General features: G+C 46.4%; 1 protein-coding gene across 1 annotated transcript in view; it reads left to right on the top strand.

Annotated features, from left to right (window-relative positions):
- The first annotated feature begins 1881 nt into the window (after window positions 1–1881).
- Window positions 1882–14196, top strand: part of SLC25A42 (solute carrier family 25 member 42) — a 50995-nt gene continuing 38680 nt past the window's right edge. Inside the window, exons 1-2 of the mRNA XM_083180479.1 lie at window positions 1882–2035; window positions 13986–14131. Of these exons, the coding sequence (XP_083036605.1) occupies window positions 14048–14131 (84 nt within the window). The 5' untranslated portion in view covers window positions 1882–2035; window positions 13986–14047. The remainder of the gene's footprint in view (window positions 2036–13985; window positions 14132–14196) is intronic.

Below are 14196 nucleotides of genomic sequence, written 5' to 3'. Positions count from 1 at the left end.
ACATTTTTCAAACACAGCCTGTAAGACGGGTGGGGACCCTTTTTTGTGCCAAGGGCCGTTTGTATGGGGAAAGATTCCTTCAGGGGGCCATATGTAAAAAGTTGAGTAGGACTGACAGTCTCCGGCGGCTGTTGATTAAGAGAAATCTCGTGAGAACTACGACCTCTCACGAGAATTCCCCTGTACTTGACAGCCTGCAAAGCCACCTGGCGGGTTGGCGGGCCACTCACATCAGCTACAGGGGCCACATACGACCTCCGGGCCTGAGGTTCCCCACCGCTGCTGTAAGATGTAAGGTAGAAACTGATTTGCTAATACTTTGTCACAATTTTTTTTCTCAATGCTTTGGTAAATCGGCCATATTAATGTATGGGATCAATGGGCAGCTGCCCAAGGACCCCTCAGTTCCAGGGGCCTACAAGTTGGGGCAGATTGGGTCGTGTGCATCTGCTTCTTGGGAGGCGGTAGAGAATGCTGCCTGGTCGCTCTGAATGTGAATCGCACACAAACTGAGCAGCCAGAAAGTAATTGGCTATCAGCATGCTGATTGGTGGATGGCTGGAACCATCCACCAATCAGAGTGCTGAAAGCCATTCAATGTATGGAAGCAAGTGGGGAAACTGCATAGGACCGTGTGATGATTTGTTTTTGTGACCCATACCCAGTTACAATATTGAGGGGCTCATTTACAATTTATTTAGCAGAAGCTCAACAGTAAATTGATATAGTCGGAGATACTCACAAAAGAAGCATCCGCCATATGCAAGAAGGGAAGGAGACAGAAGCTGGTGTTTCTGATAATTCAGAACTATTTTGGTGTGACATGTCTATATTGGAAAATATGTCTTGGTGGTAAGTGTACCTGTATACCAGTCACGGCCAAACTTTGGCCCTCCAGCTGTTGTGAAACTACAAGTCCCATCATATGTTGCCACAGTTTTGCTATTAGGGAATGTTAAACTATTGCAAGGCATGCTGGGATATGTAGTTTCACAACAGCTGGAGGGCCATAGTTTGGACATGCCTGCTGTATAGTCCATACCTTCCAACATGACCCAGTCTAGGAGGGACACAACGCTCCATTCCTGGACTTCCTTGTTCATGTATCATACCTCCCAACATGGCCTATTCCAGGAGGGACACAGTGTTCTGTTCCTGGACTTCCCTATACTGGCAATATTATATTCCTGTGTGCAGGCAAATTGGGGTGGTACAGTGTCCTGTATTGCAATGACAAATATTCCTACCACAGAGAATGTCACACTACTTGGTCCCTAATATATCAATATGTAGCTGGTCCACTTTCCTAATATGGACGCAAGACTCAATAACATTAAAATATCAAAACCATATGGGCAGAATATATTAATCAGCACATTATAATTATCAGGCTGCAAATTGTGCTAGGTAAAATAAATATAATTATATAAAACTAGTGTTAATTTAAAATACTTTAAATAATTGTGCTATCTATTCCACTCAAAATAAAAATGTCCCCGTACTTAAATGTAGTACACCCGACTGTAATTCACATGTACACTGCTATAGTATGGAGTGTTTGTGCTGCCGGATACGCCATTAGGTAGGAAAGTGGGTGTGTGGAGCTGTGTGTATTGTGATTCACAAGTCGCACGAGGTAATCTGTGCCCCTCCCACTTCTGTCACCTTTCACCCCGTTTTTCTAATACCCTCTGTTCACCCTTCTTCCATCCCCCCACCAATACCAGCCACATGGGATCAGTGATCCCTCCTTCTCTTCATTAACTACAGGCTACTTGCACTCCTCTCATCACGCCGAGCGCTCCCGTCTCTCTCCCTCTCTGCTCCGCCTCCTTGAGTTAGATTGGCGCAGGTTCATGCCACTCTTATTTTGCAGACCAATCTCCTGAGTTGTTATCATGGCAGCTCTAGGGAGGGCGTGGCCTGCCTAGCTACTCGGCTGCTCACTCATAGCCAGACAGAGGTACGGTGGCCTGGAGCGAACGGGCTGTGTGGAACGGGTAACCGGGCACCTCCGGGGCGCACACACAGAGAGGTATGTCATCCGCTGACACTGAGTGCTTACCCTACGCACTGGCACATGCCCCTGTCACCGCTCAGTGCTGCCAGTCTAACACTGGTGTCCTATGCAGCAGCCATCCCCATGTAGCCTGGGCGACATCGCATGTGCAGGAATGCAATCCTCAATGCCTGCCTCCCTACGGCTATCCATCTGTACATACAGTGCAGCGGGCATCTGACTGGGCACAATAGCAGGCTGTGCCGGGTGGGCGGGTCAGGCGGGGGTATCATATGCTGCCTATTTGCAGAGACATTACCAGCCACAGAATTACAGGTCGAAAGCCGTTAAGAATGCTTGCAAAAGGCACATTATTCACGCCCACCCCGCCCCCGGGCGGCTGCCACCTATAGGAGAAATACAGGGGCACTGGCACCAGACAGACACCTGCCTTGGCAGGTGGCACACGCCCGAGCAGTGCTAGTTCGGCTAAGGGCAATTTATCTAATGGCCAGGGCTGCCAAGAGAAATCCTAAGCCACGGTACAACAGCGTCATGGGGCCCCCCTGGAGTGGCAAGCGACAGAAAAGAGGTGTGGCCATTAAAGGATATAGGGGTGTGTACCACACCATATACCCTTAATGCAACACAATAGTAGACCCCTTATACTTGCCCCTTACACATGCTACACAGAATGAGCCAAAATTCACATGGAATCTCTTAAAATTCACATGTCACAAAATTCAAATTATTCCACACAGATTGAGGCAAAATTCAGGGAGAGTGAGAGGAATGGTGGGTATGCAGGGAGAGAGATGGCGGGGACAAAGGTGCATAGAGCGGGATGCAGGGACAGAGGCGGTGGTGACAGAGATGGTGGGGACACAGGGACAGAGACAAAGTAGGTCTAGAAGGTCATTTCTATGTAAGGGATGGCAACAGAAATCTTGGGGCCGGTACACCAATATCACTGGGATTGAAAAATGCTGAAACCCGGGATCCAGGGATTGGCATCCCTAAAAGAATATTGCCCCCTGTGCCCGCACACTGACTTGCTGCGGAGGGGGGGCAGGCGGCCGCGGTGCAGAGGCAGGCGTCAGGTAGACATGTGCGACGTGGGAGGCCCGGTGGCGAGCAGGTTCCGGCATGGGGTATGATGTGGGCGGCAAACAGGTTCCGGCACTGGTGGTCAGCGCTACGGCCTGCGCAGCATGACCTATGACCGAATCACACAGCGCAGGCTGCACGCCAGGTCGGGAACAGCCGGGCAGTGTCTGAGTGAGTGCTCAGACGCTGCCTGGCATTAGACTGCACATGCGAATGCGTGAGTTGGTGCATGGACACAGCTAACCCCATGCCCGCTCTCCTAGTCCAGTGGTCTCCAACCTTAATTGAGCGAGATCTACTTGTGACAAAAAAAAGTCCCTGAGAGCTACTAAAATTTGAACAATGCCCCTAATACTATGCCGCACACCATAATGCCCCAGCGCAATATGCTGCACACTGTAATGCCCGATACATTATGCCACACACCGCCATTTCTCTGAAACATGATGCAGCACACCATAATGCCTGATACTATGCTGCACACTGTAATGCCCCTGACACATTATGCCACACATTGCAATACCCCTCACACCTAATGCATACCTCCCAACTACGGCAGTGGAGAAAGGAATATATGTGCTTGCCGCAGGCACACGTCAAAAAATTTTGGGCGCCGTTTTGTCGCTGTGAGGGCATGGCCAGTGTCTAATTCCCACAGGACCGTCCCAAAAAAATGGGATGTCACACAAAAATCGATACACACTGACTATGCCACACCATGTTGCTCCCCACAGTAAGGCTTCTAATACATTATAAATTACCTGCTTGTTGCCAAGGGAGTCAATGTCCGTTGCCAAGGGGTTAACATGCATTGCCAGGGGTTTATATTTGTTCCCAGGGGTTAATGCTCAATGCCAAGGGGGGTTAATGTACGTTGCCAGGGGTTCTTGCTCGTTGCCAAGGGGGGGTTAATGTACGTTGCCAAGGGGTTTTTAAATGTTGCCAAGGGGTTAATATTTTTTGTCAGGGGTTCTTGCTCGTTGCCAAGGGGGGTTTATTTCCGTTGCCAAGGGGTTAATATGTGCCCAGCCAACTGCCCGTCAGCTGCTGCTGCCCCCTGCTTTATCCTGCCTTCCCCTGTGCACAGAGAGCCAGACGCTAGAAGTCATTTTTCACTTCCAGCATCTCTGACAGGGAGCACAGCCCGGCAGCGTTACCAGGAAGTGCAGAGCTGTGCTTCCTGTCAGACGCTAGAGGTGAACTATGACTTCTAGCGTCTGTCTCTCTGTGTGCAGGGGAAGGACAGACAGGGGAAGCCACCGCAGCTGACGGCGGGTGGCCGGACACATGGCGGGCGGGTGGCCGGACGGGTGGGCGGGTGGCCGGACACATGGGCGGGCGGATCAGATCTGAATAAGGGCCTATGTGTGCGCTATATAAATAACTGTTAATAAATAAATAGAGACAGAATATAATAGGGTGCCGAGCGTAGCGGTACACTTATACGGTGTCCATGTCGACATATACACTAAGAAACATTAAAAACTCATGTTAAGCTATTGCTTGTATCGACTTTTTAACCATGTCGACCATTAGTTGTCAACCTAATTACTGTTGGCCCTATGAAAAACTCCCGGGATTAGGCATTTTTTCAATCCCGATTTCCTGGATTGAAAAAATTCCCCGGTATTGGCACCCCTAATTGCTGCCTCTTAATAGGGCATTTCCTTTAAGATTAACTTTTTTTTATTTTTATATTTTTTTAGCACTTCTGCAACTTGTATTAAATATATTGTTTACATTTTCTGGTTTACAACTATGATTTTTTTCCACCACATATTTCTATAATTCATACATTGGGTTTCAGTTTTTTTAAACTGGGTATGCACTGAGCGATTTGCCACCTGAGGCGGATTGGACTAGCATATTGCTCAGTGTGCACAATATGTGCCCTCCCACGGTCTCTTGTGACAAACTCTAGGTTTGATGGGCTGCACATCAAACCTAGTGACAGCGTGCATCTTAATGAAGGAAGAAACAGTGTTCGTTCCGTCCTTCATTAACATTGCTCCAGTGCGTAAGGGTGATCTGGGCTGATTACGGTAGAATGCACTTGGCTTGAAATTTTTCTGCAATTGCGGCAAACAATCACATAAAAACCTTGCAGATTGCATATATTGCAAAGCAGATGTGATGCTTGGTCCTGTGTGAATCACAGCGGAGCCTGCGAGTTCCCTTGTGGGCTCGCTTCACTCGCCATGCTTTAAGCTCGTGGTTTCGCTCGCCACATTTTTACTTAAGGTAATAAATGGTGGAGTGGACACAGGGTGGTGGCATGGAGCCAGTGTGATGGTGCACTCAGATTCCTGACCTAGTAGTGACCCTCACCGAAAATAACCCTTGTGACTCACCGTGCAGTACCATAGCTGTTCCATAGCCTACGCGGTGCCCGCAAAGATGTGGAAGTACCTGACAGACATTAAAAGAAATGTAATAGGCATCAGTGCAGCCTTGATAGCTGCTTTTACAGTCATTCTTACCACCTCTGGTAGTGCCAACGTTATGGTAATATTAAACCACCAAGAACATGATGTTACCAGTGTAGTTAATGAAGAAAAGTGAGCCGTCAGTCTGTGATGACCTTGATTACACTGTCCTTGATAGGACACAAGGTGTACTAGTAGTGCGGGGAACTATTTGTGTTTCATACATATAGTTCTCACCAGGTTCCTCCTGCACATTACATCGGTCACCTTGGTTTGTATATACCCTTATGTATGTAAGCATTTGTTTCTCTGTGGAAAGGATCATGTGGGGCATTTCTATTCCTAGGATAATACTAGTGATGCAGTCACTGTCAGCTGAGTAAGCGAAGCGTGTGGTCTGCCAAGAAGTTGTCTGTGCAGGTAGTGTAGGTAAATAATGCAGAGCGTTTTATAGATACTTGTGTTTTTTTTGTAATCTTGTAAACCGTTGTGATTCCTTTAAAATTGCTTCCATAAATATCACAGGTGTGTTAGTGTTATTTTACAGCTTGGCATTTCATGCTCTGAATGTAACCTAAAACAGCTGTTTATGCGCTTTGTGTAATTGCAGGCGATTCCATAGGAAATATGGGTAGCACTTATAAAACAACAGACTTTCTGTAATTGCAAATGATTCTCAGTTGCTGAATGAGGAAAAATTGTATTTGTTCCAGTTTTACAGCCTTAGCATTAAGCTTATAATCCTCCAATGGCCTAAATTTATATGATCAGTAGTTACATTAACCCCTTCCTGACAGAGCCAGTTTTTGCGTTCCTGACAGAGCCATTTTTTTCAAATCTGACATGTTTCACTTAAGTGGGGATAACTTTTTTTTGCTTTTACTTATCCCAGTGATTTTGAGATTGTTTTCTCATGACACATTGTACTTCAAGTTAGTGGTAAATTTGGGTCGATACAGTCTGTGTTTTTTTGTGAAAAATACCAAAATGTCGTGAAAAAATGGAAAATTTAGCAATTTGCAAAATGTCACATTTTCTGCTTGTGAGACAAATAAACATACCACTCAAAATAGTTAATAACTAACAAAGACCATATGTCTACTTTATGTTGCAATCATTATTTCAACCTCCTTTTCATTTTTTTGGACACTAGGAGGCTTCAAATATGAATAGCAAATTCTCAAATTTTCAAGAAAATTTCAAACTCTGATTTTTTTAGGGACCAGGTCAGTTATGATGTGACTTTGAGTGACTTGTATGTGAGACACCCCCATAAATGATGCCATTTCAAAAACTGCACCCCTCACAGTATTCAAAACAGCATTTTGGAAGTTTGTTAACCCTTTAGGTGTTTCACAGGAATTAAAAGAAAGTGTAGGTGAAATTTCAAAATTTCATTTTTTTTGCAGATTTGCAATTTTAATACATTTTTCTAAGGAACACAGTAGATTTTACTAGAGAAATGTGACTAAAAATTGATTCCCCCAATTCTTTGGTTTTCATAAATATCCTATATGTGGCCCTAGTGTGCACGGTGACCAAACCACAGGCTTCATAATAGAAGGAGCACCTACTTGATTTTGGAGCCTCCTTTTTATGAGATTATTTTTTAGGCACAATGTAGGTTTCTAGGCACCATAAGATGCTAAAAGTTAGGTACCCCCCCACAAGTGACCCCATTTTGCAAACTACACCCTTCAGGGAATTCATCTAGGGGTATAGTGTACATTTCAAACCCCCAGGGGTTTCACCAATTGTGGTACAACTGGGCAGTGAAAATGAAAAAAATTAATTTTTCATTTTCACAGCTCAGTTGTATCAAAATTGGTGAAACCCCGGGGGGTTTGAAATGTACACTATACCCCTTGATGAATTCCCTGAAGGGTGTAGTTTGCAAAATGGGGTCACTTGTGGGGGGGTTCCACTGTATGGGTGTTTCGGGGGTCATTCAACCAGAATCTGTGCTGCAAAATCCAAAAATCACTCCTTCCCTTCTGAGTCCTGCCATGCACCCAACTGGTATTTTTTGGTCACACATGAGGCATTGCCGTACTCGGGAGAAATTGGGGCACAGATTTTGGGGTGCTTTGTCTCCTTCATTCCTTGTGAAAATGAAAAATTTTGAGCCAGATCTGCATTTTTGTGTAAAAAAATGTAATTTTTTACAGAAAAATGCAGTTCTGGCTCAAAATTTTTTATTTTCACAAGGAATGAAGGAGACAAAGCACCCCAAAATCTGTGCCCCAATTTCTCCCGAGTACGGCAATGCCTCACGTGTGACCAAAAAATACCAGTTGGGTGCATGGCAGGACTCAGAAGGGAAGGAGTGATTTTTGATGGTGGAATGAATGGTGGGTGCTATGTCGCATTAGCAAGACCCCCGAAGCACCAATACAGTGGAACCCCCCCACAAGTGACCCCATTTTAGTCACCAGCTTTGGGAGGGGGGCTGGCGCTGCGGCTGGCGGGGGGGTGGGAGGGGTGCTGGCGCTGCGGCAGCCGGGTGGGTGGGAGGGAGGGGGGCTGGCGATCGGTGGTAATCGGTGCGGTATATACACACACACACACATATATATATTTTCAGTGCATATATTGAATTTTTTACTTTTTCTGCAGCTTGATGCTGCTGCTGCGGGGGGGAGGGGGGAGGAGGGCAGCGCTGCGTGCGCTCCAGACGCTCCGGGGGAGCCGGGGGTGCTGCTGCCGGGTGAGTGCCCGGCGGGTTCGAGGGGGGGCTGCACAACGGTGGTGATCGGTGCTGTACTTGACAGCACCGATCACCACCGATCCCTGTGTTACCGAGCGGCTTAGCCGCCGGTAACACAGGAAACGCTGTGAATGGCTGTTCAGATTTGAACAGCCAATCACAGCGATCGCCGACCGGGGGGGGCACCCCTGCCCCCCCTGGGCGGCGAGGGGGGATGTCTGCTGTCAGGGACAGCAGACATCACCTAACTGTCACTGCGTCTCTAGACGCAGTGACAGTTAGAAGTCATGACGTACATGTACGTCAAATGTCGGGAAGTACTTCCCGACCATGACGTACATGTACGTCAAATGTCGGGAAGGGGTTAAAATTTTCTGTAGATAGGTCATGCATAAACACTTTACAAACTATTGGTAACACGTAAAAGAGCAATTCCACAACATCATATTTGTTAAGGAGTGCCTAGTTTTCTGCCAAAGCACAAGGGTTCTCATTGTGGAGAAGTAGGTTACAGCTGATGGGAGCAGTTATGTGCTGAGGCATTTTACAGTGTGCACTGCATTACTTGTTTGTTTTTCTGAACATGTACTGATCATGGTGATTACATGCAGTAGGTACTCCGTGTAAGTATTTGCTGGTTTAGGAGAGTATGGCTTTTATTTTGTTTCTCTTGAAGATGCTATGGGTATCTCCAGCTACGGTGTGAGTACATATCCCATCATGCCATGCTAGAGTTTTGATATGAGGGCATGCTAAAAATGTGGCAAGCGCATGCAGCAGCAGCCCGCAAAGTGTCCGCAGCGCCGTACATAGCACACAAATTACAAGGTAACGTACAGGGTGTGTTGAAAAATACAGTATGAATAGGGGTATAGCTGGTAGAACTAAAATCAGCATCAGTTCAGAAGTAGGTGTCAAAATTGTCGAGGAGACTGAAGATGAAGTAGAGGAAGGGAAGAACAGGACAGGAGCACAGGTGAGGTAAAGAGGTAGGGTGAGTACGTGAGGAAGGAGGAACCTACTCATAAGAGTTAACATACTAAAAATAGGTGGGTGGACGAACGAAAAACAATAGGATAAGTAGGAACGGAGGGGAACGGAGGCAGGATAGGAGGATCAAAAGAGGTTAGGAGGAGGGATAGGCTAGTCGAAAAAAGTGGGTTTTGAGGGAGCGCTTGAAGGTGGTAAGGGAATCAGAAAGCCTGATGGGTGGCGGGAGGTTGTTCCAGTGCAGGGGGGCAGCGCGACAGAAGTCTTGGACACGGGAGTGAGAGGAGGTGATTAGGTGAGAGGTCAGTCAGCGATGGAGTGAAGAGGACGGGAGGGTGTGTGGATAGAGATCAGTGAAGAGAGGTAAGGAGCGGTGGAGGTGGAGAGAGCCTTGTAGGTGGTGGTGAGGAGTTTAAAGAGAACTCGGAATGGGGAGCCAGTGAAGAGATAGACAGAGGGGGGAGGCGGAGGTAGAGCGGCGGGAGAGGAAGATGAGCCTAGCAGCAGCGTTAAGAATGGATTGGAGAGGTGCGAGGCGGGTGAGAGGTAGCCCAGAGAGAAGGATGTTGCAGTAGTCAAGGCGGGAGATGACAAAAGAATGAATGAGAATTTTGGTCGCGTCATTGGAGAGGAATGGTCTGATGCGTGAGATGTTGCGTAGGTGAAAATGGCAAGACTGTGAGAGCACGAATGTGGGGGTGAAAGAGAGGGAGGAGTCAATGATGACACCGAGGCAACGCGTTTGGTCGGTGGAGGTGATCTCGGTTTCACCAATGCTGATGGAGATAGTGGGAGAAGAGGGGATGTTCGGGGGATGGAAGATTAGAAGTTCAGTTTTAGCCATGTTTAGTTTCAGGAAGCGTTGGATCATCCAGGCTGAGATGGCCGTGAGGCATTCGGAGACCTTGGACAGGAGTGATGGGGATAGGTCGGGGAGGAGAGATAGATTAGGGTATCATCAGCATAAAGGTGGTAATGAAAACCATAGGAGCTGATGAGGGTGCCCAGAGAGGTGGTGTAGAGGGAGAAGAGGAGAGGGCCAAGGACTGACCCTTGGGGAACACCGACTGGCTGCGGGGTAGTAGGAGAGGAGGAGCTCGGAGTGGAGACGGAGAAGGAGCGATCGGAGAGGTATGAGGTGAACCAGGAGAAGACAGTGCCAGTGATGCCAAAGGAGCAGAGGGTGTTGAGTAGGAGAGGGTGGTCAACAGTGTCAAAGGCAGCCGACAGATCAAGCTGGATGAGGATAGAGAAGAGGCCTTGAAGAGAAGAGGGTCTGTATGTTTACATTAACCATTGCCTAAAGGTTGGATTAAAGGGCTTTGATTCAAGAATTGTATTTATGCCTCTGAAACAATTCAATATTTGAATGTATCCTTCCAGATTATTTGGTTTGATGTGTAGCTATTAAAAGGAGGTCTTACTAGGCCCCATCACAATATATAGAGTGCAGCTGGGGCACTACTGTGGGGCAAGGAGGGGGTAAGGGTAGATAGCAGTTGAGGCAAGAAATTGGTTAGCCACAGACAGTGCTGGGAGAAGGGAGGATGTAAGGGTAAGAGCAGATAACCGTGGGTGCAGTCAGTACTGGCACAAGGAGGGGGTTTAGGGACAGGCATCGCTGGGGGTAGGTAGTAGCTGGGACTGTACTTGGGCAAGAAGGTTAAAGACAGGCAGTATTGCTTAACATCTTTACCTCCTGCTTCCTGCGTGGAGCCCCCAACCAGGACACTACAAAGGTAGTGTCTCATCATGGTAGCATGTCCCATTACATTTAGTTACGGTGTATAGTTAAGTGATGGTACCATGTGAAAAAAGTTAAATATAGTGAAGTACAGTAAAACAACACTTTAATATACACAAAATCACTGGTAAACCACAACTCGATTTCCAGTCGATATATTACACTAATATTTCATATAGGGCATTCCCTGCAGTGAAAAAAATTGCTAAAACATCCAGGGTGAGCATAAGGAGGTCAAGATTACAATTACCAGATGGGGCAGAACTGGTATCAGCAGTTCTTAAATGCGCAAGTGAAATTGTCCCGGGGCAAATCACTTCCAGTTATCTTCTACCTTCCGGCACTGTCACTCCAGATCCGCCTGTCCGCCCACTCACATATGACCAACGCGTTTTGACTTTCGCAGAAGTCTTTTTCAAGGTCCAAATGGCAATAAATAGGTCAGCATATGAAAAAGGCTGACGCAAGCAAATAGTCTACATGCCAATGGTTGACATACAAAAAAGGTAGTTGTGTAGTGACTTGTTCTGATTTCAATTTCCATGTCGACCTTTTGCTTGTATCAATCTATTGCATGTCAACCTTACTCATGTGTCCACTTATTGCCTGTCGACCTATTGACTTTTAGTTATATGTTATTTAAGTGGAGAGTTTGGGGGTGTGGGGCCCCCTGATTTGATTGGCTGGCCTGCTTCAGGGCTGCACAATGTAACACTTAATTGAGCACTACGTAACACTCTATTAGTCTTATTTTATTTTACCCTTTTCACATATATTATCTCTCACACTTGTACCGCATAGTCACTTTACTTGCTATTTCTCACTATTATGATGCCTTGGGGTTGTTTTGGTTGGACTGCTTTGGGGCTGTCCCACACCCCAGACTTGAACTTTTATCCTCTCTGCAAAATGTATTACAATTCTGGTTAGTAATGTTTGCATAGTGCAACTGCACTCTATCATTCTGTGTGTGGCAGTAAAAGTCCTGTGGCTCTACAGCTGTTGCAAAACTAACTACAAGTCCCAGCATGCCTTGCCACAGTGTTGCTGTTAGGGAGTGCTAAAACTATGGCATGGCATGCTGGGGCTTGTAGTTTCAAAACAGCTGGAGAGCCACAGGTTGCCTGAGCTAGAGTGTGCAGTCTAGGACTAATTCCCCCCCCCCCTATATGTACAGTAGATAGCAGTTGTGGCACTACTGGGGCAATTATGGGTTAAAGGCAGGCAGTATTTGGCACAGAATTTACCTCCTCCTTCCTGCTGCGACACCACTACAAAGGTGGTGTCTGGGACACCATTGCCCACCTCCACCTTTGCTGCTACAGTTGGGAGAGCAACACAGTTGCTGGTGGGGAAGGTATGAAGAGCGCACCATGTAGGATGCTGAGGTGCTGCTCAAGACCCAGAGGGCAGGGAGACACTCCAGGCTGCAATTGGCTGGAGAGACACTTCAGGCAACGAATTGCTGGGACGCTGCCTGGTGCAACCTTTGTATCCCGCCCATCTTCTAAAAGTGGGTCCTAGGCTTAGGAGCTGCAGTATCTATTTGCGGCTACGGTACTTGTGTACTAGCACGGCGCCCACGATATGTGGTCGCAAAACATATAATCGCATCACATGGCATACACCCAATGCACTGCGATGCGATTAAAAATTGTATAAGCCCCGTATACAATGTTTAATTGTATAAGCACCCTAATGGGGGCTTACAATGTTAAATGCACCCCCACGCCTCCCCCATTTTAAACATAAACCCGAAGCGTTTCCAATATTTATGTATAACAATTTGTGTATATGTTTGCTTTTTAATCTTAATTTGTATATGCATGTTATTTATTGACTTGGTAAGGCTCAAGCACCCCCGTGTTCCTGCAGTAACTGTACTACTCTCGGCTTAAGGGTTTAGTAGATCTCAAAATAAATTTTTGACTGCAGCTGCCAATATTCCAGCCTTCATGCTGTCTTTCCTTCCCCCTTGCCTTTTCTCACTCTGACACTCCAGCAATCTGGAGAAACACCATTGTGCACATGATTTGCATGTGCCCGAAGTAGAATGCTCATAGAGGTCATTACAGCACTTCTCTTTAATATTCCTGTGCTTATTGTTTGTGTAGAAGGTGTGACAACATCCAGCAGTGGAGGAAATAGGGCATAGTACTGCAACACAGTCCAAAATAAATAAATAAATCGTGCAAATACCAAATGGAAAACTTTCCAAAAACATAAATAGAATAACAAAAAAGGTGAAGTACAAATATAATGATATAGTATAATACAGAGTATCCCTTATCCAAAATGCTCGGGACCACAAGCATTTCGGATAAGGGATTTTTCCGGGTTTTTGGAATATTTTATTTCTTCTTTTATTAACCCTCCTACCTAGTCACCTGGTGATGCTCCGATGGTTTCACGGCGGCCTACCAGATCCTCTTCAGCGATCCCAGGGGTGCATTGCGCGAGTTTGCAGGCGCGCTGGTGATGTCACCGGCGCAGTCACGAAATACACCCCTGGGCCCGGAGAGGCTGCTGAAGAGGATCCTGAAGCCCGCCAGGGGACATGGTAAGTATCAAAAAAGGGCATGGCGGGGGGGACGGGTCGGGGACACAAACAATAAAAAAAAAACTGAAATACTCTGAACACAACCATGTTTTTTTGAATATTTCGGTTTTTCGATATTCGGATATGGGATACTAAACCTGTATATAAGTTGTAATAGGCAAGGTACATAAAGTCTTCTATACATTGTCCAGTAGGCACAATAAATTCAAACATGAGGTGGAATTGGACATGAAGCTACAAAGTGCCCTACTTGGGAGAGTTTACAATATATGGGGAGTGGTCATTCGAAAACGAGGGCAAAATAGGCCTACATAGGGTGAGGATGAAAGTTGTCAAAAAAGGGTACTGTAACCCATAGCAGTCAAGCAGATATTTGCTTTTGTTTTTGAACTGCAAAGCAAAGGCCTAAAAAGATATTTTCAGAAATGTCTTTCTTTGTTTCCCTGATCTAGATTATTTATCTGTAGGAGACGTGAAAAAGTTTTTCTTTTTAACTTGGTGAAGAATCCGTGGTATGGAGAATGGTATTAAGGAAAACCAAGTGGGTCTGAAGAAGAATGGCGCGCACACTGTACTGCCCTCTGCTGTGGTGTCTGAGGTAAGGAACATGTAATGGGCCCCATACATCAGCAATCACAATTAATGGATTTCCAGATCCAGTGA

This window comes from Crinia signifera, chromosome 1, assembly GCF_055691185.1.
Source record: "Crinia signifera chromosome 1, ASM5569118v1, whole genome shotgun sequence".
Taxonomy (NCBI): Eukaryota; Metazoa; Chordata; class Amphibia; order Anura; family Myobatrachidae; genus Crinia; species Crinia signifera.
Note: the sequence above shows the minus strand (reverse complement) of the source record. Positions and strands in the feature narration are given on the sequence as shown.